At 40.6% G+C, this 27,182-nt stretch overlaps 3 protein-coding genes and 1 long non-coding RNA gene across 4 annotated transcripts in view; 3 read left to right on the forward strand and 1 right to left on the reverse strand.

Annotated features, from left to right (window-relative positions):
- LOC135081631 (uncharacterized) overlaps positions 1 to 27,182 on the forward strand; it is a 93,360-nt gene that overhangs the window by 38,065 nt on the left and 28,113 nt on the right. The gene's annotated exons all lie outside the window — the stretch shown is intronic.
- Positions 581 to 9,165, forward strand: LOC135081764 (trypsin, alkaline C-like). Its single transcript, XM_063976555.1, has 6 exons — positions 581 to 690; positions 4,055 to 4,226; positions 4,896 to 5,042; positions 5,985 to 6,096; positions 6,992 to 7,147; positions 8,970 to 9,165. Exons 1-6 carry the CDS (start codon positions 642 to 644, stop codon positions 9,117 to 9,119), a joined length of 786 nt encoding a protein of 261 aa, XP_063832625.1. The 5' UTR covers positions 581 to 641; the 3' UTR covers positions 9,120 to 9,165.
- Positions 9,986 to 15,001, forward strand: LOC135081606 (uncharacterized). The gene is made up of 3 exons (XM_063976352.1): positions 9,986 to 10,328; positions 12,885 to 13,325; positions 13,670 to 15,001. The coding sequence occupies exons 1-3, from the start codon at positions 10,163 to 10,165 to the stop codon at positions 13,969 to 13,971; spliced, it is 909 nt and encodes a 302-aa protein (XP_063832422.1). The 5' UTR covers positions 9,986 to 10,162; the 3' UTR covers positions 13,972 to 15,001.
- On the reverse strand, positions 14,996 to 27,046 carry LOC135081607 (another transcription unit protein). The gene is made up of 12 exons (XM_063976353.1): positions 26,877 to 27,046; positions 26,390 to 26,486; positions 24,611 to 25,192; positions 24,455 to 24,534; positions 23,878 to 24,063; positions 22,574 to 22,699; positions 21,473 to 21,525; positions 19,329 to 19,543; positions 18,655 to 18,817; positions 17,764 to 17,979; positions 16,756 to 16,927; positions 14,996 to 15,695 (listed from the first exon to the last, which is right to left on the reverse strand). Exons 1-12 carry the CDS (start codon positions 26,905 to 26,907, stop codon positions 15,502 to 15,504), a joined length of 2,115 nt encoding a protein of 704 aa, XP_063832423.1. The 5' UTR covers positions 26,908 to 27,046; the 3' UTR covers positions 14,996 to 15,501.

The following is a 27,182-nucleotide window of genomic DNA, read 5'->3' on the forward strand; positions in this document are numbered from 1 at the left end:
AGTTAAGAGTGGCTTTGTAAAAGCCAATGAAGCAATGCCTCCGGATAAAATATTGACGGTAGTAGACAGTTTTCTATTCTAAGATCCTATCATTATACAGCGACTTTACTTCAAGAATTAGTATCTTTCTAAAGCCTATCACAAAAAAAGAAACTATGCGTACCACTCTGGTAAAGAATGTGATCTGAATATATGCATGTAGGACGTACCCTCAAGTTTGGTTTTACTTTAAATTTAGACAGGTAGATACTTACCCGCCCGTAATCTATAGGTAGGTACTAATATTATAAATGTGAAAGTAACTCTGTCTGTCTGTCCTGCTTTCACGCCTAAATCACTGAACCGATTTTGATGAAATTTGGCATAGAGATAGTTTGAGTCCCGTGAAAGGGCATAGCATAGTTTTTATCCCGGTTTTTGAAACAGGGACGCGCACGATAATGTTTTTCTGTGACAGACAAAATTCCGCGCGGGCGAAGCCGCGGGCGGAAAGCTAGTATTTTAGTAAGTGCAGAATCTTATCTACAAAAACAGTAGGTATGCTTCGTAAATGATTAAGATTAAATTTATTAATTATGATAAGTGATAACATAGTTTTGATACCATAGGCGACCGTAAGCCAGAGTTCCTCTATCGACAAAATGAAGCTCTCTATTTTATTTATTGGATTTTTCATTGCTCTATGTAAAGGTAAGATTTTCTTCTTCTTTTTTACCCTTGGGAAAACGTGTAAGAAAATTGATCCTCATTTTAGTTCTTACGGTGTTAGTTAGTGTCCATAAGTTTATAAAATTGGTATAGGTTACTCGTACCTAATGCCACTGATAATATAATACTCTAATGCAATTCAACAGTAGGGGAACCTGTTGAACCTTGGACAGAGTTGTACCTAAAACAATTGTATATATTTTTTAAATTATGCGGTTTTATGACCAGTTGTCTAGGGTATTAGATACGTTATTTGTCAACATTATCGTGAAGTTAGCTTAGATTCGCCTACGCTGTGCAAGTACAAGAAAAAATGGTAATTTATTATTTTACACTGACACAGTGAGTTTTTTGAGGTTTACTTCAAGTCAATTTATTAAAAATGTTGCATGTTTGACAAAACGGTTATAGTTAGAATATAATCTTTATATATCTAGCTACTGGACGATATGAGTTTCAGACCCTAAGCTCAAATGGAAGTGGGTTTATTTAGCTTATTAAGTGAAGTAGTCGCAATGTTGTACCTTGACCACCCAACTAGCGATGTACCTTGGTCACTGATTTTCATTACGTTTTAATAAGAATTTTATTGTTATAAAAAAACTTATTAACGTAAGTGCGCCTATTAACGACCCCCCAAAATTTGTATTCTATTACCGCCCTATTTTTCTTTCTTTCATAAAAGACATAATAACAGGTTCCAGAAAACACGTTACCTAAAAAATATCTAGATATGTTTATTGACTATCAAAACGATTAAAGTTTGTGTTCGTAAATAACCAGTAAACGGAGTTATTTGACATTAAATGGGACGCGCCCGCAACGAACGCACTTTTCATACTGACGCGCTCCCAGCTACTTAAGGTGCACCTTGTTATTAATTAGCAATTTTAACACATTTAAAATGAGTATACCAACATGTTTTTGCATAACAATATTAATTCGTACTTTAGTTTCCTTAATAAACCCTCAATATAGCCCTCTCGCTGTATTTTTGTGGCTTAAATACAATTTTAAATAAGGGCGGTAATAGAAACACTTTTCATAATTTGGTTCCTAATAACGACCCATGGCGTTGTTAGAATTTTGATAAAGTTTTTTATTTTAGTATTTATGTCTTTAATTACGCATTTAACCTCCATTTTGTTGTCTTGATCGATTCATAAGAATATTTCACATAGTTAAATCAATTAACGCCATACGTTAATTGTCATAGGTTTGGCATAAAACTGCAATGAACATTAAAAAATATCTCTAATAATGTATGACAATAGATTTTATAAAAACCTGTTAAATTCTAATAAGTACCTATTTGATATAAAATAAACCTAATAAAAATGATACTTCACTGATCACGTCTTCATTAAAGTAGATATTTTAGCTGGTTACTGTTTTTTTTTACGGTCGCTAATAGAATAAAGTAATTTTCATACTTAATTCTATTACCGCCTCATAACTATAACGTCACCTGCGAAGACTTATAAGCCTGTATTTTGTATATAACTAACATTTATGACGTGACACCAAACCAATCATGCGCTATCACAACTACTATGTAACTTTTTAAGATATTTTGAATAATAAAAAAATAATTTAAAATAATTATACAGACAGTGTCCAATTGTCCATAGTTTAAATTAAAATACACAATTACACACAATTAAAATAAAAAACATAAGTCCAAAACTAATTAAAAATTAAAGTCAAATTAAAAATAAAAAAATAAATGAAAATTAATTTTTATTAAAGCTCAAATATAGTTTAAATAATGACCCCCACTACTCACTAGAACACCGGGTTCCGCGTAATCAAGTATAATAGAGGAATTTATTATTCTACTATTTCTGCTTGATTATTTATTTATTTTCGAGAAGCGTGCCTTTACTTTTTTAATAATAAAAAAAAAAAAATTTGAAAAAAAAAAAAAACAAATTTAACTAAAACTAAAACCAAAACAAATTTAACTTGAAAAAATCAAGTGGTTCCCGAGCCTCTGAGCGGGAATCGAACCCGTGCCTCTTGGAATATACCTAATTGAAGAGCAATATTCTTAGCGGTCGGTAATAGAAACAGAAAAAACGTTAATAGAAACACACTTCGTCTATAGGTCGGTAATAGAAACAACTGCTTTTTCAGATTAAATTGCTATTTATTAATTATTGTGTGATTGAATACTCATTGTTACTACTTGAATTCAAAGATGACTTCATCATTGTTATAAATAAATTAAAGTGTCTTTTCTATCACCACGTCTTATATCTAATTTTCTAACGTTTATTCGAAGTCAGCTTAAACTGGCGGTAATAGGCGCATTTACGTTATATCGTTATAGATACAATGCCGCGAAGACCTCAAAATAGCAATTGAAAGTCTGTTTTTGATATATTTTTTTGAAATTTCTAATGTTTTTTAATTTATGTTTATTGTATCTACATATGACTTTTTTAAGATTATTTTTGTTGATAAAGCGGTTTTAATGGATTTTTTGCTAGAATTTATGTTAAATGATAAGAAAGAAAAAAACTAGACTTCAAGTTAAAGCCACTCCAGCGCGTGTTTTGTCCTACACGACAAAACATTTCAACATTCAACAAAATTTCCTACAAAAAATGTTGAATGTTGTCATATTTTTGTTGATTGTGTAAGGCTAAACACGAGCTGGAGAGCCGGCTTGAAATTACGTGATTTGTTTGCCAAAATATTGTGAAAAATAATGAGTACAAAAAAGATGGGTGAGGATCTTTTTTAAAAAATACTTTTACTTAGTTATTGTTGTTAATAACTGTAATTATGGGTATTTCAAATAATAATTCAACAGAAAATAAACAAATTAAAGCTAATATATGCATTTATTTCAATTTGAATAGGTACAACGTACACGGTCCAAGGTACACCTGGTTTGTTGTACCTAGGACAGTTTTCCCTTTTTTTTTCTAGCAGCTAGTATGCCCAAATTTTTAAAATTATACACAATTTTATGAATGAATTATGTAGTTAATTAAATGATCTTTACATATAAGCGCACTAGACAAGTTTAACTAGCACCATTATTTTTCAAAAAAATCAAAACTCGAAAAACTGGCCTAAGTACAACAGGTTCCCCTACCTAGGTATTATTATTTCAGTCATCTCTTCCAATTTTCACTATCTTACCCAGTGAAACATCATTAAAATCCTGATTGATCCACGACTGTGGAAGAAATCATTAAGTATTTGCCCATCACGAAAGTTTTTGTAGGTATTCTACCTACCTACCGTTACATACTTACGTACGCGGTCGTGTTTTAGAATTTCAGTAGTAAGTAGTTTACCATACTAGTTACGATTTAAATTGGTCCTATTGCAGGAGATGGAAGAATAGCAGGCGGGCAGCCGACGTCCATAAGCCAGTACCCCTTCGTGGTCCCTCTGTTAACCAACTCAGGCGCAGGCAACGTGTTCACGCATGCGTGTGGAGGCACCATCCTCACTAACAACGCAGTCCTGTCCTCTGCTTCGTGTTTCTTTACTGGAACTGTGTAAGTAAAATCTTCTTTTGTATAAGTGCAAATTGGGCAAGTGATCGTCACACGCTATCGGTTAAAAATAAGACTTTTTTTACCGGCGATCTGGTGAAGGTCGCAGGAGGAAGGTCGCGTAGGACCGGTCGTTGTGGAAATCCTTGGGGGAGGCCTTTGTCCAGGAAGGAATATGAGAACATCAGCTCTCCCCACCCTGTTTAGCTAGTGTGGAGAATGAGGCCAAATGCTCTCTTTTGCCTCAGGTAAACTAGAGAAGATTGTCCTTCTGTAGTGGAAACTAAATAAGAGGGTCGTCGATTTAAAAAAAAAACCAAAACTCATTTCATTTTTGCAAGTAGGCTTTTAAAAAGCACTTTGACACATCCCAGTATTAACCCTACCACTGCTTCAAAACAATAAATGGGCCAGTGCTGAGATGCAGCGCAAAGAAACTCAGTCACTATTGTCAGCCTCTTTTTCAAGGGTTTCTCCTTTTCAGCCGAAATTCGTCCAGCAGCTGGACAAAGGCCTCCCCAAGGATTTCCACAAATACCTCCCGCGACCTTTACCAGATCATTCGTCCACCTAGTGAGAGGCCTGCCCACGCTCCTCTTCCGGCTCGTGGTCGCCACTCAAGAACTTTCCTTAAATATAGGTACATTTATAAGATTATGGTTTTCTTTTCAGTGCTGACCCGGTGAGCCAATGGCGGGTTCGAGTGGGGTCTTCCTTCAGGAACGGCGGCGGAGTGATCTTTGTGGTGAACCGCATCACGCCGAACCCGAACTTCAATACGGGGACGCTTAACAACGACATTGCTGTTATAAGAACCAGGTGAAAGCTACTTTTAAGTTTTTTAAGATTTGCTGAAAAAACGTCCTTATATCACTTAACAAATGCCAGTCAAAAGAGGCCAAGTGATAATTTTTTTTTAATCTTTTAACTAAAACTATGGCGAATAATAAATAAGCTAGTTACTTTATTTTAACAGCGTTCATAATTTCACGAAGTGCTGTTAGCAGCAATCAAATTAATTAACGTTGATAGATAAAAAACTTTTTAGTTCAGCAGATCATATTCCAGAACCTTGCTGCCCCATCGGCGGTCACTTCTGCGTACTATGTGCCCTGCCCACTGCCACTTCAGCTTGCTAATCCGTCGGGCTATGTCAGCGACTTTAGTTCGTTTACGGATCTCCTCATTTCTGATTTGATCTCGTAAAGTAGGTACGCTGTGCAACTTTGAGCTTCTGTATAAGGTCTATAGTGAGAGGCCACGTTTCCGAGCTATAAGTCATCACAGGTAACACACATTGGTTGTAGATTGCGTACCGGAAAACGCAGCGTGAGACATCCACCCACAAGGTGAACCGACGACCTGATAAATGTAGCAGGAAGGAGCTGGATGCAGGCCGCTACCAACCGTGCGATGTGGAAGTCATTGGGGGAGGCCTATGTTCAGCAGTGGACGTCCTGTGGCTGAAATGATGATGATGATGAGATCATATTACTCGTATTATTGAGTCTGCATAAGTACGACCTAACTCCTTGGCCTCACTCCTGGCCACCAAAACTTTTTTCTTTTGTTCGATATTCAATTGTTTCTTCTACAAACTTTATTTAATTGCATTTCCCGCCAATCACAGACTAATTAATATTGTTCATTGAGTGCTTGCTCGAAATGTGGTCAAGATTCTCTACAGAATGGTCATTATTTTCTTCACAGATGCGTGAAATATGTACGAACTAAGTACTTAAATATATAATTATCTTTCAGGTTTAACATGAACCTTCAGCCGGGGGTGGCGGAAGCGGCTACCATCGCCGGGGCTGGCTATACGTTCGTCCAAAACGCTGTTGTTTATGGCGTTGGATGGGGAAAGACTTCGGTAAGCTTAGACTATTCAGTGTAGACCATAATGCGAATAAAAGCAAGTTATTATGCTGCTATCTACAAGTATAAGGTAAAAAACCTATAAGTATCATTATTATTGATAAAATGAAAGGATCTAGCTACCTCTACAAATCAGGACTCTTTTATTCTACCTCTTGATCCACTGAAAATCGCACTCGAATTCTTAAAATATTTTTACAAATTTGGCTAAATCGAAAAATACTTTTTTTTGCCACCTATAAGGCGATAGTGTTTCTAAGTTTGCCTATGCCACGTGAACAAGGCATATTATACCTAGTCATTGCAAGATTGATTAATTCGTTTAATAATTACCTTTTTAAAAAAATAAAACCGACTTCAAATGCGTGAACACAAAAAAAACTAAAAATTAAAAATATTGCGTATAAAAAAGTTCATCCCCAATTTTCCACCCTTAGGGGTGAAATATTTTCTTCAAATTCGCATGAAACCACCCTTTTGATAATACCTATTCAACAAAAAAATAATCGTTCAAATTGATTTATAATCGGCGGAGATATTGCGTATAAAAAGTTCATCCCCAATTTTCCACCCTTGGGGGTTGTTTTTTCTATTATTAAATTTAAATGGGACCACCCTTGAGGTATTACCTATACGCCGAAAAAAGATTTGTTCAAATCGGTTCATAATTGGCGGAGTTATCGCGTAACAAACATAGAAAAAAAAAAAAACATACGGGTCGAATTGAGAACCTCCTCCTTTTTTGAAGTCGGTTGAAAAGTTATTAAAACTTCAGATAGAGTTTGAGACATGATATAGCTTCGTAAATCTCCTCGCTACGTCTAAATATTTTTGGAGATCTCCATTTTATTACCAATTTAGGTAATTGTAAACTATCGTCGGTCTTCCAGCCCACAGGCGACTGGTCGGACGAGATCCGCCACGTGGAGATCTTCGTGGTGAACCAGCAGACGTGCGCGGGCCGCTATAGCGAGCTCGGGTTCGCGGTCACCAACAACATGGTCTGCGCTGGGTGGCTCGACGTTGGCGTGCGAGGACAGTGCGAGGTTTGGATACCTTTTATTGTGAAAATTCTTGACCACCAGCCGAGGGGGCAGCTAACGGGTTATGCGGTACTCTCCCTAGCAGAAGAGTAGGCCCTATTCCTATTTTGTGCTTATACACACTAAATCCTGACAGTGTCCTCTACATGAGTCATATGGTAAGCCTACATAGGATATTATAACGACTTCATACGAGTATGATGCCATAACATGCGGGCCGGTATTACAGCGAGCTCGGGTTGTCTGCGCTGGGTGGATCGAGACAGTGCGTGGTAGGATACAGGTCGGACGAGCGAGATCCGCCACGTTGAGATCTTCGTGGTGAACCAGCAGACGTGCGCGGGCCGCTACAGCGAGCTCGGGTTCTCGGTCACCAACAACATTGTCTGCGCTGGGTGGCTTGACGTCGGCGTAAGGGGACAGTGCGAGGTTTGTTACACCTTTAAAATGCATGCAATTAGGGCTATCGTTTTAGCGCTCACCAGTTAGCGCCACTGTAGAGTAAGGTCCTGTCACTTGCTAGTAGCGAAGACAGTGGCACTAACTGGTGAGCGCGAAAGTGGTAGGAGGACTATCGCATTTTGTACTCATCAAGATGGCGCCACTGTAGAGTAAGGTCCTGTCAATCGCCAGGGGTGCCAACTGTTAAGTATAAAAACGATAGCCCTCATTGCATATCCACCAGTCTAGATGGCACCTAACTACCCTCCTACCAGAGAGCAAGGTCTACCTAGTAAAACCGGGCGGTGTCCTATATGAGCCATATGGTAAGCCTAAATTTTGTTGCAAAATTGCAACTACATTACATCATGGTTTCCTCTGGGTGGCTCGACGTTGGCGTGCGAGGACAGTGCGAGGTTTGGATACCTTTTATTGTGAAAATTCTTGACCACCAGGCAAGGGGGCAGCTAACGGGTTATGCGGTACTCTCCCTAGCAGAAGAGTAGGTCCTATTCCTATTTTGTGCCTATACACACTAAATCCTGACAGCGTCCTCTACATCAGTCATATGGTAAGCCTACATAGGATATTATAACGACTTCATACGAGTATGATGCCATAACATGCGGGCCGGTATTACAGCGAGCTCGGGTTGTCTGCGCTGGGTGGATCGAGACAGTGCGTGGTAGGATACAGGTCGGACGAGCGAGATCCGCCACGTTGAGATCTTCGTGGTGAACCAGCAGACGTGCGCGGGCCGCTACAGCGAGCTCGGGTTCTCGGTCACCAACAACATTGTCTGCGCTGGGTGGCTTGACGTCGGCGTAAGGGGGCAGTGCAAGGTTTGTTATACTTTTAAAATTTCATGGACCCGGAGGGAAAAGAAGAACAATGTAGTTGTGGACCTTTGGAAATAAGCCAAGTTGCGGTTACACCGGGATGGCCACTCAGGTATAGCTCACTAGGGGGCTAGTGAGCTATATGTGGCTCTACTTACCAGAAGGGTGAAGTGTACCCACTAAAAATCTGACGGCGTCCTCCATGAGACCTTTCCACCAAAGCGGAAATGAGATGTGTTTGAATAAGTCAACCAATCTGATTTCCGAACCGACCACGACCTTTCGCTTGCCGGCCGACTGCTCTCACCGTCTGAGCCACTTAGACATTGGGTGAACTCGTCGAAATTGTCAAGTGTACCTACTTACCTAATCATTATTTAGTTTGTGAATAGCATTAACTAGACAATGTCTAACCAAATATCAAATTTTATAATCCAAAACATTCCTATGTGGCCTTTTCCATGACATAGGTTTGTCTAATCACACTCACAATTAGTTGTGTAACTAATCACGAAAGTGTTCTTTATACGTTTTTTTCCCGCCAGGGCGACAACGGCGGCCCACTGGTGGACAACGGGGTGGTGGTAGGAGTGTTCTCTTGGACGAGGAGCTGTGCGGACTACTGGTACCCCGCCATCAACACAAGAGTGGGCAGCTACACTGGCTGGATCGTTGCCACTGCGATCGCATCGTGAACAGTTTAGGATAATAGTTCTAATAAACTTCGTTTTTGAGTCGAAATTTGGTTTATCATTCAATTCTCGTTGGTGCAGTGTTAAGAGAAAGCAAATCCACTTCTTTCGTTCGTTCGTTTCAGCCAAATGACGTCCTCTGCTAGAAAAAGGCCTCTCCCAAAAATTTCCACAAAGAACGGTCTTGCACTTCCCCGCGACCTTCACCAGATTCGTCGACTAATCTATACTAATATTATAAAGCTGAAGAGTTTGTTTGTTTACTTGATCGCGCTAATCTCAGGAACTACTGGTCCGATTTGAAAAATTCTTTCAGTGTTAGATAGCCCATTTATCGAGGAAGGCTTTAGGCTATATACCATCACGCTACAAGTAATAGGAGCAGAGCAACAATGAAAAAATGTCGTAAAAAAGGGTTTTCACGCGTAGGTACGAAGTCGCGGGCACAGCTAGTATTAGGATATTGGGTTAGGTCCTACTTGGTAGGCCAAGTAGTCTTAGTAGGTCACTGATCAAAATCACCTTGAGTTACATTTTTATTATATTCCCAGCCCAGTTTGGCTACTAGGCCATTAAATCCACGAAACTTCATCAATCAGTATTTTTGTTTGCTAAAATTGAAGTGAGTGATTAACTTATTTCTGCATTAAGTACCTCAAGGTGCGCTGGTAGAGAATGCTGTAAGGTAAAAAGTTCACCAATTTTACGTTCTGGGTGCAATACCTGTTTAATTAAATAACACATATAAACACACGTCTCTTACTGAACACGGCCCTAGATAGAGCGTCGACAAATTAATTCAATTCGATAAAATATGTGCAGACGGTATAGGATAGGTAGGTACTAATGCATATTATGTGTTACATTTATAACGATTATAAAACACACTACTAAGTTCGTGCCGTATCAACGTGGTTGATAATCAGCTTAAATGGTTTAATAAAGCGTTGTTTTTAAAAATTACACGTTCTGTATAGCCGAGTGTTGAAACAAGTGTCCATCCGAGAGTTCAATTTAAACACGTTTTAATCGATTCTTCCTTGCCAATGTGGTTTTTATTCCTTTCTGATAAGAGTGATGACATTTATGCAAGTGTATTCGACCAGTCGATTCCCACGTGTGGAGATATGCACGCGTGTGTAATATTTTCAACGCTTATTGTGTTTTCGAGTTCTGTGACACTGCGGACGGAACCAAGCACGAGCATAACAAGTGAGTACAAGTGCTTCTTTCTAGTTATAATTAGTATCTATGTTGTATAGTTAGACGACGGAAAAAATTTAATAGGGCGGAAACAATTTATTATATTAAGGGAGAGTCCGCTAATTTGGACCAGTTTTTTTCAATCCCATTTTACACATAGTTTTCTTTTGTTTTTGCTAATGTCCATGGTATATAATAAAAGATACATTATTCAACTTACGTTAGGAAACGAAGAGGAACAGTAGTTATAACATAGACAATCGATATTGTTTTACACGTTATCACGATTTTGAGTACAAGTTTTGTAATTCCAATTATCGTAACGCACACTTGTACCTAATCTACTTTGCCAGTCTTTTGCTTTCATTTATTGTTAGTCAAACATAACTACGCTATTATAACTTCAAAATATGATTTACTAAAAAAAACTTCAAAATCCTTTGGTAAAGTTCCATACAACTTGATGTGGTACAATTTAGCCGACTAGGTGATAGTGCTTTTAAAAAATCGGTAAAAAATATAGCTTATAAATACCGAAAAATGTTTCAAATAATTGTAAACCACACTAATTTTCGCTTCTAAATAATATATTAGAAACACCCTGTGATTAAATTTAACAAAATTACAATCTAAACATGTATTGTCAAAAGTTACTTGAAAACAATGAAAAAATACTTTTCAAAATAAAACACACGTGTTTGTTGTCACGGCAAAAACCACATGGCCGATATTAATTGATTTTAGTTGTGTATCGCTGAGTGTTGCAATTACAGACATTCAATAAATACTTTACGAAATATGAGGGTGGTACAATTTACCCGGCGGTACAATATACCGAACTCTCCCCTAATTATTTAATTTTATTCTTTTCCTACTCCCTGAAAGTCGTTTGCCAAGTTTTTGTAGTGGTTGACAATAACATGTCAAAATTTATACATGCAGCTGTGCATGAATAGTTATATTAATTAAATAATTGAATATTTAATAGGTAATTGAATCATCATTAATTATTATACAGATTGTCCCTCAGTCTTGGTTTCTTTAAGAGTTGAAGAAGTTTTACATTGTTGAATGTTCTCATAGTTTACGATAGTCACGCTCGATAGCTTCTTCTAATCGAACACCTTTCATTTACTATGTTTACATGTTGAAAACATAAGAATAGAGTAGTTACGATATTTATGCTAACCGGGAAAGAGAAAATAGAAATACCTAGGAGCTACAGTCATAACGAAAGGAGTCTATCAATGAATCAAATCTTTCGAAGATATTTGGTCTTAATTTCTACACTAATTCGGTTAAATAACCGTCGAAAATGTGTCGCGGTCGACTTAACTTACTCGTATGTCTAAATAAGAGCGAATTGTTAGAACTTTATCAGATAAACAGCAAACACGATAACACAAACGAAAAATATAATTCATGTATTTACACGGCCAACGCAACCTTGAGGATTGGTGACACACACGGGAAATGTTGAATTCAGATGTGTTACAAAACTAAATAAATTAAGATAAGTAAATGTTTAACTGTTTACCATGCTGTGTGTTACACGTCTTTGGGTACCTAATGATCTATATAGTTCTAGGCATTGTTACTTTCTTTATACAGGGTGTCCCGTAATGAGCGTGCCAAACTTAAAGAGATGATAGACTAATGGATGAACAACTATAAAAAAAATTGCTTTAGAAAAGTATAATTGTTACGGTTAATGTGATAAATTGAAAATTATTAATAATAACCGGTTATTATGAATCATTACCGACAGTCGCGGTAAAAGTGATAAATTAATCACATTTAACAGTGATTATTTAATAATCCAACCTTAGTACTAACAAATTTCATAAAAGAGAACAACATCTTGTGTACGTGCTCGTGTCCAGCCAAACTTTTGAACGTTTTGATATCATATATTAATATAATTTGGCATAATAAGTTTGGAATGTTTCTTGCATAATATTACTTTTCCATGATGCCTATAACATAATGTTTTGATTTAAAGTGAAAAATAGGTTAAGGTGCGGCGGGGGTGGCCCTTGGGCCACCCCTAAGCCGCCTATTTAGTTTTATACACACATAAATGACCTCATACTAATCACATTTACCAAATCATGCGGTGATTATTCATAATAACCGGCGATTATTCATAATTTTCACATTTATCACTTTGACCGTAACATAATCATTTCAGAGATATACTTAGGTATGATTATTTTTTTCATGTTTTTTTTAAATCCCCAATTTTGAACCAATCTCTTGTTGCCTTGTTGAGTTTAAATGGGCAAATAATTTTCAAGATGAATAAGCATAAGAGAGAAATGTCTGCTCATATGTATACACAGCAACAAGAGAAAGAAAAAAAAAACATGAAAAAAATATCGTGTCTGAAAGTGAAATGGTGATAGGTTACCTACATTTCCAAAAAAAAATGTTGAGACGCTCTTCAGTTTGGCACGCTCTTTAATGGGACACCTGTAATTTGTGATTGTTACTTGTTGTGAATGCCTAATAAATGAATGCTTTTGATGTTTAATATGACCCAATCTATTTTTTTTTTTTTTTCAGGTAAAACTAAGATCGAGTTGAAGCCCATTCTCATCTCCTGCTCCTTGACAGACATAGTCGTGATTTCAGCACCAGTCATACAAAATGCTATCTACTACCTATACAAGCCTAGCGGAGAATGCACCAAATTGAACGTCTCACGTCCGAAATACTACCACAAAAAACTATTTTTCAACGATATTTACGACAATATCGTTATACAGAACAGAAGGAACTATGAGGGAATCGTTCCCGTCAGCAATTTCAGGGTCTTCAATCTCAATGATGATGTCGAAGGCACGGAAACATTTGAGGACAATACGAAGAAGTTGAATTCGAACGATTTTATCATCGGACCTCTGTTGAGAGAAGACCACGGCAATTGGGTGCTGAGTGCGTACTACCAGGATATAGATGGCGATTGGGTGGAGACGTTTCAAGTTATCACGATAGAAATTACAGGTAAATATTTTGTCAGAACAATCAACATTGAGATCTCAAAACTTAGACAAAGCTATGTTTTGGGACATGTACGAGTAAATGTGTAGCCCTTAAACAAATCACATCCTTCAGCCGCTATCGGCGGTACAACAGAAGAACCTTTTTTCACCCTCTTCACCTTCAAGGACATTCTTAACTACAATCCCTATTAATATTTTGATAATTTAGTATAGCGATAGTTTGAGTCCCGGCATAAGACATAGGATAATTGTTATCCCGGTTTTTGACAGAAAAAATTTCACGCGGGCGAAGCCGCGGCCGGAAACCTAGTTACAAATAACGTAATTAATTACCATTGATTCCAGACTACGTGCCCCCCAGTCCGACCGTGGCTCACCTAAAGCAAGGAGACACCTTCGCATTCAGCTTCGCCTACCCAATCCAGAACCTGACCAGTTGCGAGCTGATCGCTCCAAGATCCACCTTCGACAGGTTCTACGAGAGAAATACCATCGACATGGATACCTGTGGATACGTCATCAGGAACGTGACGAGCGAAGACCAAGGGCTGTGGAGGATCACAGGTGTGGGAGACATAGTGTATGGGACCCAAGTGTATTTGGAAGTGCTGCAGCCGAGTCAAAAAAGTTTGTTTGACTTACATTAAGGCTGAGTTGCACCACCTAACTTTGACCGATAAACGGTGTTTTTTGTATGGAGTTTGATAGATTTTTGACGTTTGTTAAAGTTAAAGTAAGATGGTGCAACCCAGCCTTACTGTGCTGTCCAATAAGACCATTGACAGTGCAACCTTGCGATTAACAATAGATTTGATATGGTTGCACTCACAGAATAGAATGTCTGTTATTAGATAATTAGATGCACTGCAGTAGTTTTCATAAGTAGTTATTTATTTTTCTTATCGTAAAATTGTGATCCGTCGTGCGTGAGGCCCTTTGAAGCAAAGAACACGCATGCGTTCCTCACTGTATTAGAATTAAAAATTGTAAATAGATGCAAGAGTAAATTATTAGGAATTGATAAATTGTTTAGTGTGATTGATTACTTACATAAGTTATTTAAGAATAAAACCTATAAGTCCCGTAATTGAACTTCATTTAATATTAACAAAAGACCTGCTGAAAATTTAAACTCTTTTATTACAAAGTTAGTTAGGCTTACTTAGTTTCGGTGTTAACCAAACGCGTGACACACCAAACCCGTTAGTGCTGTGGAAACAACAATGAGCATTATGACCGCCTATTTCGATAACTGAGCTGATATCAAGTGTGTCAAATTCCTCCTTTAGATAAACGATGCATACAGTGTAAATATGCCCGGGCCCGCCACTATAGGGCTATAAAGTGGGACATACAAGTCAAAAATATGTGACAGCCATAAATTTCAAAATTTCTGAGTAATGAAATGTAATCACAAATCAGGGCACGTTACGAAATTAAAATTTTCAGGAACGTATTTGAATTGTAAACGAACGTTCCGTTAATCTTTTGTTAAATAGGTAAAATCGTGAAAATTGCCATAAAACGTGCTCGTTCTGACAATTGCCTTATCATAAATACTTCTTTTTATCGATATTTTCATGTCCTGCAATAACTTTTTAAGTACTAACATACAAAAGGAGACATTTAGGAAGTTGTGTGATAATTACCAGCGACAAATAAAATACAAAATATGAATACTTAATTTATTTACAATCCTTACACTAAAATCAGATTTAAAGTGTGCCAGCATACATGTCACACTTTTTAGTCATTAATTAATTTTATACATAGTGTCTATGTATCTAAAACGGAATACTTTCATAACATAAATTATTTGCGAAATATTTATCCACAATCATTTTCCGTAAACAAAGAAATTTCGGTCCGGAGTGATAACTTGCTTTTAATTCAGTTACCAAAACATAGATGGCGTTATTTATCCGTCCAAGTCTTGTTTTCAGCATTTTTCTTGACGGGTCCAGGTTAAATTGAATAGCGCTGTACAAAAACTATTCCAAAAGTAACGTAATTCTTGTCTAGAGGGCGGAGGGGGCAAATAGTAGATATACTATGGAGTGGAGTGCAATACTATTGTCACTATCATCAGGTAATTTAGTCTCCACTGCAGGAGCACGTCACAAACGTTACTTTGTAAAAATATCTTCTTTGCTCTCAGTACATTATAGATCGTTCTGCTACTCGCTCCCGCTACCGCTTCCGCTGCCGCTACCGCTCCCGCTCCTCCCTGGCGAGCGCTGCGGCGAGTCTTGTCTTGCATCACTGCCGTCCGAATCAGAATCCTTGAGCGTCTTGACGCGGTCCAAGCGTCTCGCACGGCGCGTTTCCACGTCCGAACCCTCAGACTCTGAAGAGTATATCGCCGCACCGGCTGACGCTGCAACAAGAGAATACGCATGATTTTTTGCCTATATTTACTTCTTTTTAATCTATAATTTATTTTCTTTTCAAAAAGAGACAACAAAGCGCAAAGCAAGCACAGCGTTGTAAATACTCTGATTCAGTTGTTAAGTTGTTATTGACGGCCTGCAGCGTCACAGCGGTCTCGTCCTCCAGTTCGCCCCATTTTCAAGTCTTACGCTTAGGGTCATTGACCTCATACTCTCACACAAGTCATGTCGATACTACCCTTCATTTTTGTCACCTACACGTGTACGACGCATATTATGTTACTTTACCTTTTACCACCGACATTCAATTGTTTTAGTCGTTGAAATTGTGCCGCTGCGGCAGCGGCGGGTGACGCTACCGCTGCGGCATAGTATGTAAAAGCGCCTATATGGATAGACAGGTCACTTGTGCTCTTGCGATGAGAAGCGTACGAAACTCACCCTTCTGGCCCTGCTTGTACTTGTTCTTGATGGCCTGCAGCGACACGCCGCCCTCGTCCTCGGAGTCGTCGCCCTGCCGGCCCTGTGACGTCACACACGCTGCGAGCACACGTGACCTACCCTTCTGGCCCTGCTTGTACTTGTTCTTGATGGCCTGCAGCGACACGCCGCCCTCGTCCTCGGAGTCGTCGCCCTGCCGGCCCTGTGACGTCACACACGCTGCGAGCACACGTCACCTACCCTTCTGGCCCTGCTTGTACTTGTTCTTGATGACCTGCAGCGACACGCCGCCCTCGTCCTCGGAGTCGTCGCCCTGCCGGCCCTGTGACGTCACACACGCTGCGAGCACACGTCACGTACCCTTCTGGCCCTGCTTGTACTTGTTCTTGATGGCCTGCAGCGACACGCCGCCCTCGTCCTCGGAGTCGTCGCCCTGCCGGCCCTGTGACGTCACACACGCTGCGAGCACACGTCACTCACCCTTCTGGCCCTGCTTGTACTTGTTCTTGATGGCCTGCAGCGACACGCCGCCCTCGTCCTCGGAGTCGTCGCCCTGCCGGCCCTGTGACGTCACACACGCTGCGAGCACACGTCACCTACCCTTCTGGCCCTGCTTGTACTTGTTCTTGATGGCCTGCAGCGACACGCCGCCCTCGTCCTCGGAGTCGTCGCCCTGGCGCGCCGCGCCGCCTGCCCGGGCCGCGCCGGCGCGCCGCTTGGGCCGGGTCGAGACGCGCGAACGCATAGCCGCACGGAGCTCCATTTCTTCTTTCTGTGATGTGAAGGAGACAGATTAGACATGATCGTCACCATTATGACGAAGAAAAAACTTTATTGGACACAAAAACAAATGACAATACAAACCGGTCGAGCTAACTGCGCACCTGACAGCCGTGAAGTCACTTCGATGCTCTGAGGGCCTAGTGTGAGTTTTCATCAAACGCGCTCACCAGAGTGAGCGCGTCAAAAAATTACATTAAATGTATAATGGAATGTACAGCGCCCCTAGCGGGAAACGTTCTAAAACTAAAATTTTCATGTTTTTTAAATTTGATGATTGATTTTGATGTAAACTCACACTCAGCCTACTGGTAAGGACGGGGCAAACGCGGGGAGACGTGCGGGTGAGTGCGAGGGAGTCGCATTCCAGCGAGGTTGGAACTGCCCAGTTAGCTCGATCGAGTTGTAAACACAAAAAGTATAAATCAAGACATAAGCGTGCTCTTACACTGATGATCGTCATCACTGATGGTCTTTTAATCTTCACTGCAGAAGGACGACCTTTTCTCATTATCAAAGGCAAAAGGACCGTGTTAGTTCGAGGTTTCGGCAGAGTAAAATAAGATCACCTCAACTCATCCCTTGGATGTCTTTAGAAGGACAGATATACGAACAACACGCCTCCCTAAGGCCCAACGTGAGGTGGGGATTATAAGTCGAAAGACTAAGGGCATACTTCCTTTTGTCTCTAGTAATCGTGTACAATCAGACTTAAATACCGCGGAAATTATTATACCTACAGAATAGCAGATGTCAGTGTAACATTATAATAAGTAGCTCATAGTAAAACTGAAATTCCTGTAACTAAACAAACCAGCATCAAAATACCTTCAACTGATATTTCCTGTCAGCATCAGGGTCAGCGCCGACTTGCGACAGGATCTTGATGGCTGATGTCTTGGTCGAACGGTCGGCGAGAGATAAGGTCATCTTCCTGTGAGTGAACGATTCGGTGGAATGCGGTCGGAAGGACAGCTTCGTACGGAACACCGCCTGCCCCTGCAGACCGGTACCTTGACGCACGAATAAGTGGTTGTGATCGCCCTGGAATATAAGATTCTTTTTAGTAAAGGCAGCATCTTACAAGTTCAAAAATTACGGAAGAAGTTACAAAATTGAGGTCTCTTTTGAAGATTTTTGTGACGTTTATAACCCTTACTAGTTTTAGTTTTTGCCCGCGGCTTCACCCGCGTGAAATTTAGGTTGTCACAGACCGTCATCAATTATAGCCTGTATTATAGTATGTTATTCTGGGTTATAAACTATAATACTGCAGTTTCATCAAAATCCGTTCAGTAGTTTTTGCGTTTTCACGCAAAAACAAACGAGTAACAAACATGTTAACATCCAAACATCCATAAAAACTTTCACATTTATAATATTTTAAGTAGGATAGTAGGATATAATATAACTCTCTCATATAATGTACCTCGGCCACAGCTCCAGCTATCCATTTCCGTTTTTTCTCTCGTTGTCATCAAATAGTGATTCTTTGCGATAGAACGAGAAAATAAATGGGTAGCTGGAACTGTGACCGATTAGTACAACGCCTCGAGGGCAAGGAATAAGGAACCGCATTCTTATTACGAGGTTTTAGGCAAAGTTCTAGTTTAATCGCCAGTAAAACATTTCCAGTTTGTCCTAAGGAAAATTTAAACTGTGGTTAGAAGGAATTCGAAGACTTGCCGTACTTGAACGGTCATTGGTCAAAAAACTTACGTGTAGCGGCTGCTTATAAACGTCGAATATTTCAGAGCCTAGATGCAGCGACATGGAGCCGTCGGACCACTTGACCATCCGCGCGTTGGATTCTTTGATAGCGTTGCCTTCTTTGTCGAAGTTCGTCCTCCATCGGATTGTGTTCTCCACTTTTAGTTTTAGCCTGGAAATATTATTTTCATTCTCCTTAAAATCCATGTCATGACAAGATCACAGATGTACCAAGTGGAACACAAATCGAAATATTCTTGAACATTTTTTTACCCATTCGCCATCTAGTACAAAACTTAACAAAGCTTGTTAAAACTTTTTTTTGTGATGTGAGTTAAATAACATAATAATTATACTCTTTACATATAGGCAGGGAGGCTACTTCCAGGTATGTTATTTTTCTAACAAAATATATCAGTTATTTAACTCGAACTGGTAAAGAGAAAAATATTTTTCATTGGTTTTTTTAACCTTATGTTATCTCAGTAAAGTTCAAAATATGGTGGCAACAATTCTGCCACTACCAGGTTAAGGGTAACATTTCACGATAGTTAAATGCAAGGATATTATTTAGTTAGATGACCTACATCTGTACATGTAAGAAGCTTGGTTATCAGATCACATAATTTTTATAAAAGACACTTTTAGGAACATTCTCAGAAAAAATATGAAAAGTCACAAACCTCGCCCGACCTTCCTCATCCAACGTTTCCTCCTCATCAATTTCGTCCTCATACGTGTTGGGGTCGTAAGGCCGCGTCTCCACCGACAAGAAGTTGGGTAGTTTCACAAAGTGCAGCTCTTTGCCTAGTTCCGTCCATATTTTAGGCATGTCCACATCAATTCGAGTTTCAGGAATTTCTACTTCTTCTTCCTCTTCTGGTTTTTCGCGGTTTGCCTGTAATATAACGGAAAATAAGTATGCATTAATAGCAAACAGGTACAAGTATTCAGTTATGATTTTAATGCCCGTTTTCACCATCAATCCCTAATTTTTAAGTGAAAGTGACCCTATGGTAACACATAACAGGAATTTTGATGGTAAAAACGGGCATAAGAATCGCAAGAAAATTACGGCGTATTTTTTTCACGAAATGATGGAAAGAGAGATGCTGGATAAGAGATTTCCAGATGTCTTTCGTTTCTAGCACCGTTACTGATTTTTTAAGGATCTTCGTCTTGCCAATAAAAATAGCTAGTAAAAGTAATAGAGAGAGCGAGACCGCAAACGCAACCGCTTGCATTCTCCTCATTCATCCTTATCTCAACTTACGCTGCTTTTTCTCAGCACTGGCCCATTTATTATCCCAAAGCGTGATAGGGTTTAATTAATACTGGGACGTGTAAAAATGTTTTTAAAAGCCTATTTGCAGAAAGTGAATGACTTTTACCTCATCCCCACTACCCCTAGATTCATCTCCCGACCGCCGGCCGTCCTCAGACCGCGCGGCGCTGCGGTTTCGTGACCGCGACCGCTTGCCTTCCCCTTATATCCACTTACCTCATCCCCACTACCTCTAGCTTCATCCCCCGACCGCCGTTCATCCTCTGACCGCGCGTCGCTGCGGTTTCGTGACCGCGACCGCTTGCCTTCCCTTTCGTATTTAATCAACTTACCTCATCCCCACTACCTCTAGCTTCATCCCCCGACCGCCAGCCGTCCTTTGACCGCGCGGCGCTGCGGCTTTGTGATTGCGACCGCGTGTGTGACCGCAACCGCTTGCCTTCCCTTTCGTATTTAATCAACTTACCTCATCCCCGCTACCTCTAGCTTCATCCCCCGACCGCCTGCCGTCTTCAGACCGCGCGGCGCTGCGGTTTCGTGACCGCGACCGCTTGCCTTCCCCTTATATCCACTTACCTCATCCCCGCTACCTCTAGCCTCATCCCCCGACCGCCGGCCGTCCTCAGACCGCACGGCGCTACGGCTTCGTGACCGCGACCGCTTGCCTTCCCTTTCGTATTTAATCAACTTACCTCATCCCCGCTACCTCTAGCTTCATCCCCCGACCGCCGGCCGTCCTCAGACCGCGCGGCGCTGCGACTTCGTGACCGCGACCGCAACCGTGAGCGAGACCGCAAGCGATACCGCGACCGCGACCGCTTGCATCCTCATTTATCCTTATCTCAAGTTACGCCGCTTTTTCTCAGCACTGGCCCATTTATTATCCCAAAGCGTGATAGGGTTTAATTAATACTGGGACGTGTAAAAATGTTTTTTAAAAGCCTATTTGCAGAAAGTGAATGACTTTTACCTCATCCCCACTACCCCTAGCTTCATCCCCCGACCGCCGGCCGTCCTCCGACCGCGCGGCGCTACGGCTTCGTGACCGCGACCGCTTGCCTTCCCCTTATATCCACTTACCTCATCGCCACTACCTCTAGCTTCATCCCCCGACCGCCGGCCGTCTTCAGACCGCACGGCGCTGCGGTTTCGTGACCGCGACCGCCTGCCGTCTTCAGACCGCGCGGCGCTGCGGTTTCGTGACCGCAACCGCTTGCCTTCCCCTTATATCCACTTACCTCATCCCCGCTACCCCTAGCCTCATTCCCCGACCGCCGGCCGTCCTCTGACCGCGCGGCGCTGCGGCTTCGTGACCGCGACCGCGAGCGTGATCGTGACCGCGACCGCTTGCCTTCCCCTTATATCCACTTACCTCATCCCCACTACCTCTAGCTTCATCTCCTGACCGCCTGCCGCCCTCAGACCGCGCGGCGCTGCGGTTTCGTGACCGCGACCGCTTGCCTTCCCCTTATATCCACTTACCTCATCCCCGCTACCCCTAGCCTCATTCCCCGACCGCCGGCCGTCCTCTGACCGCGCGGCGCTGCGGCTTCGTGACCGCGACCGCGAGCGTGATCGTGACCGCGACCGCTTGCCTTCCCCTTATATCCACTTACCTCATCCCCACTACCTCTAGCTTCATCCCCCGACCGCCGGCCGTCCTCCGACCGCGCGGCGCTGCGGCTTCGTGACCGCGCGGCGCTGCGGTTTCGTGACCGCGACCGCTTGCCTTCCCCTTATATCGACTTACCTCATCCCCGCTACCTCTAGCTTCATCTCCCGACCGCCGGCCGTCCTCAGACCGCGCGGCGCTGTGGCTTCGTGATTGCGACCGCTTGCCTTCCCTTTCGTATTTAATCAACTCACCTCATCCCCACTACCTCTAGCTTCATCCCCCGACCGCCGGCCGTCCTCAGACCGCGCGGCGCTGCGGTTTCGTGACCGCGACCGCTTGCCTTCCCCTTATATCTGTTACGGTTAATGTGATAAATTGAAAATTATTAATAATAACCGGTTATTATGAATAATTACCGACAGTCGCGGTAAAAGTGATAAATTAATCACATTTAACATTGGTTATTTAATAACTCAACCTTAGTACTAACAAATTTCATAAAAGAGAACAACATCTTGTGTACGTGCTCGTGTACAGCCAAACTTTTGAACGTTTTGATATCATATATTAATATAATTTGGCATAATGAGTTTGGAATGTTTCTTGCATAATATTACTTTTCCATGATGCCTATAACATAATGTTTTGATTTAAAGTGAAAAATAGGTTAAGGTGCGGCGGGGGTGGCCCTTGGGCCACCCCTAAGCCGCCTATTTAGTTTTATACACACATAAATGACCTCATATTAATCACATTTACCAAATCATGCGGTAATTATTCATAATAACCGGCGATTATTCATAATTTTCACATTTATCATCACTTTGACCGTAACATATCCACTTACCTCATCCCCACTACCTCTAGCTTCATCCCCCGACCGCCGGCCGTCCTCAGACCGCGCGGCGCTGCGGTTTCGTGACCGCGACCGCTTGCCTTCCCTTTCATAATTAATCAACTTACCTCATCCCCGCTACCTCTAGCTTCATCCCCCGACCGCCTGCCGTCTTCAGACCGCGCGGCGCTACGGCTTCGTGACCGCGACCGCGATCTCGAACGCGACCGTGAACGTGACCGCGACCGCGACCGCTTGCCTTCCGCCTCGTCTTCCGTGCTTATGTCCGACGCATCGCCGAATAGCGCGTCCGCGGTAACTGTAAATAAAATAAATAGAAATAATTTGTTTTAGACTTTCATCCATAGTTTGTTAGTAAGAATTTATTTATTTATTTATTTATTAGGTACACCAACAAAGTCACATACATAATACAGTTCATAAATTTTAACATGGTTTAACACATGATACGTATATGACCTCAATTACAGGTATACACAGCATTTCTTTTTGCAATGTTAGGGTAATTATACACTAGTAAAAACAAAAATCAATTGAATAGAGTCTAGAGTTTAAGCACCGAACAATATAAAGGATTTAGTAATTGTTCATTTTGTTCGGTGCCTAAGTCGTTCCGAATACAGGCTTGAGTTTTGACTTAAATTTAGGGAGGCTGTCACCGAAAACGTCAAGACCGGTGTCTGTGTCTGGGTTGCCAGCCACCGCTTTATTATACGTTGCACACAACCGGTTAAGTGGCGAGTTTTGGCCTAACTTAGTTTTGCACAAAGGGATGTGAAAGAGGTCTCTACAGATATAGCGAGAACTTTGCCTTGGAACACGAAAACGAATTTTTTCAAGTGAGTCTTGGGAAACTACCATGCCGTTGAGAAGTTTGTATAAGAAAAATAAGTCTAGTGTCTTGCGACGGTCGCATAGTTTCTGCATTTTGAAGAAATCAAGACGTTCTTCATAGCTGTTGCGCACGGTAATCTGACCGCGACTGACAAAAGCTAGATGTCGCGTGAAAGAGCGGTTTATTCTTTCTATTCTGTTGATGTGTGTGTTGAAAAAAGGATTCCATACTATGCTGCTGAATTCGAGAATAGACCTAACAAGGGAATTATAGAGAGCTATTTTGGCGTCAATTCGACGAAAATCTTTTGTGGCACGTTTGAGGAAGCCAAGCATACGGGAAGCCCGGTTGACGATGTTATTATAGTGCGATATGAATGATAACTTTTTATCCAGGATGACACCCAAATCTCTTATCTCATCAACCCTGCCAACCTGAGAACCATTTATTGAGTAAGAGGTCTGAAGAGGGATTCTTTTTTTAGTGAAAGTTATATGGTGACATTTTGCCACGTTTAAGATCATTTTATTGTCCTGGCACCACTGATAAACGGACTCTATATCTTCCTGCAAAAATGCGGAGTCCTCCCAGGATTTAATTTCGCGGTATATTTTCATGTCGTCAGCATGTAGATTACATACCAGTATCTTTCTCTTGATTCTCTTCATTTTCTTCATCAGAATCTACGATTTTCTTGGTCTTCTTTTTTGGTTTGCCACTAGTGTCTGAGCCACTGTCAGAGCCTTCTTTCTTGCGTTTGGAGGAGGCCTTCTGTGCGTCCGCGTCGCTTTCAGAGTCGGAGAGTACGGCGCGTTTTTTCTTATCCACTGAAAAGATATAATGCATTCGCACATTTAGGATTTCATAATAAATAAGGAGGTAGAGCTATAATAAAAGACGTGATAAAATCAACGATTTTAGACGGCTTATTCCACTATTCCCCGTTAACAATCCCCGTTATATTAGGATTTTATTTTTAACATTATAAGCTACAATTGGCGTTAATGGGGAATAGTGAACAAAAAGTTCACTAATCCCCGTTGACGGGGATTGTCAATGGGGAATAGTGGAATAAGCCTTTTAGACGACAAATGTATGAGTTTATCGTGCAAAGTCGATAAAATACCTAAATAAAAGTTAATCGTGGCGCGCACGCATCCTAAGCCTACAAAAGACTGTTTGTGTAAAATATACAGCAAATTATGTATGTTTCCTTACCAACACCAGGCTCAGCACTATGCGACCTAGATCTTGAACGACTCTTTGATTTAGATTTGCTACGTGACTTCGAACGTGATCTGGAAATACAACAGTAATATAAAAAGGTTAGAGTTTATAACCAAAAGATGTTATTTCATTTTGAGATATTATTACCTGGATCTGCTCTTAGGTTTGTCATTCGCTTGTTCATCGTCAATCATTAGATTCGGTGAATTAGATCTGCTATCTTGAACGTCTTGTCTGGGAACTGGGCTGCTCTTAGGACTGCCACTACGAGACCTACTTTTGGCCACTGGTCCTTGTGGACTGTGGGGTCGTGATTTAGGACTCTGTGACCTGGATTTAGGACTGTGAGACCCAGACTTTGGGCTATGAGATCTCGACTTGGGACTGTGTGATCTAGACTTAGAACTACGGTTTGGGCTGTGAGCGGCTGACTTGGGGCTCGCTGATCGGGATTTGGCACTGCCCGAGTGAGACCTCGCACTGCCAGACCTACTACGGGATCTTGACGCTCTTTTAGGACTCCCAGAGGCATGAGACTTGGCGCTGGATGAACCGGACTTGTTGCTGTGTGCCGAGCCTGAACGTGATCTGTTCGATCGTGCCGGAGAGTTCGATTTGCTGCGAGAGTTGCGAGAGACGTTGGAAGCATGAGAAGACTTGCGGGAACGGCTGGTGCGGTTCGACTTTGGAGATCCACTGCCAGACCTAGCCGGACTGCGAGAGACTGATCTGAAAGTAAATGGCAAGTACAAAGTTAATTTAGTTGAAAGCATCAAGTAAATCAGAATGCAGTTTACAGACTTTTCTTATGATTTTTCTATTAGTTTGTTGGGGATTTTTACTATCACTTTATTTATACTTTTGCACATAAAACTGTACAGTGGCGGACTTAATGCCAAGTGGCATTCTCTGCCAGTCAACCACAGGTCTAGTATAGAGACTAAGGCTGCACTTTAGTTAACCCTCCGTGTACGAGGTGACTAAAAGTTACGTCCCGTACCAGGTGGGGTATGACACACCCCAATATACAAAGTGATAAAATTTTCATTCAACATTTTTTTAGGTGGAATTTAATATTTAATATTGATTATTTACGTATGCTAATTAGGTTTAAGAAATGCTCTGAGCTGAAAATATGTATTATAACATTTTTATCATAAAAAAACAAAAAGACACAATTTCCGTTGTTCTTGTAATTTAGGAATCAGTTTCCTATGTATAATTTTTAATTAGTGCCTTTAATTATGACAACCGTTTTTATTTAACAAAGTACAAGTATTTACTTATAATTTAAAAGTAAATTAAAAACTGGAAGGGTATAAATTTGTTTTGATCATTGGTTTTCAATTTACCACAATTCTGATGAAAGAAAATGAGTATGCTCAATGCATAAAATGGGAGCGTAACAATTTTATTTATTTATAAAATATGTATTTCAGTGGCCCATAAATTGTATCACCAAGTATAAATTGTAGCCCATAAGTGTATGTTTACATACATCGTCGGATCTCAGTACTAAACTTCCAGATCATCTCTTTTGACTAAAAGTGCTTGAAAATTTCAGATACTGTAAAAATCACGAAATATAATATTTGTATTGAATTTTATTCAATTGACAAAGCTAAAAATATATAAATTACACCAAAACTGTTAATTTTTTTTTAACTTTTTAACAACATCCCGTACCAGGTGGGGTGTGTGACACCCACACGCACTTTAAAGGCATGTAACTCAGTTGGTAGTCACCGCTGGACTGATTTTGCAACGCTGATCGAAGCAGCAGTGTCATAATTCCAGCTACTGAGAATTTCAAATTCAGCACTTGCAAATTTTTAAAATTGTGGCTCTTTTTAAAGGACTGGGGTGTGTCACACCCCACCTCGTACAGCGAGGGTTAATTAGTTATAAATAAGGCAAGTTCCTTACCGAGACTGACTGCCTTCTTTCCCAGAGGGGGCAGGGCTAGGGCTCTTGCTGTGACTTGAGCTAGACCCACTGTCAGATTCTGAGCCCGAATCTGCATCTGAAATTGTAAATTTAAACTAATTTACAAACCAAAATACAAAGAAGCTATAATGAAATTCATTTTTATTTTACTGTAACTTGCGGTTTATTTAACTTAATACACGTAAGATTAGTTAAATAGAATTCCTACCCACTGTGTTTTCTATAAACAACTATTTCTGTAAGACTTTTCTAACTTGTAAACGAAAGCTAACAAAAGCTATGATTTTTAATGTAAAATGTCTGCCATTCTTATCAAAATTCTAACTCAAGTTTAAATAATTTTTATTCAGAAATATGTTAGTTTGTATATAATAAAAAAAACAGTGTCCTTGTAATCAGTAGCCAGAGAAAAATAGGAAAATAATATCTGCAAACATCGAAATGAGGTTATGTTGTTTTCACTTACCATCTGGCGAATGTTTAGTGCTAGGAGCCATGTTTTATGAAAAATCGACACGAGTAGTTACTAAACTCACAAATAAATTAGATACCATCAACTAAATCTGAAAATATAGCGAGAAAATACCGTAAACTTTGCAAAAGCTTTTCTGTCAACAAATTCAACGCCACAGCAGCGAAATGTCAATGTCATGTCATACTTTGCGTTCCGTTTCAATAATAAGTCGTTGATAAAGGTAATAAACAAATTAAATATCTCCACATATTTTATTATAATATTAATTTCACCGTGTAAAATAAAACAAAAATATAA

The sequence above is a fragment of the Ostrinia nubilalis genome, chromosome 20 (assembly GCF_963855985.1).
Source record: "Ostrinia nubilalis chromosome 20, ilOstNubi1.1, whole genome shotgun sequence".
Lineage (NCBI taxonomy): Eukaryota > Metazoa > Arthropoda > Insecta > Lepidoptera > Crambidae > Ostrinia > Ostrinia nubilalis.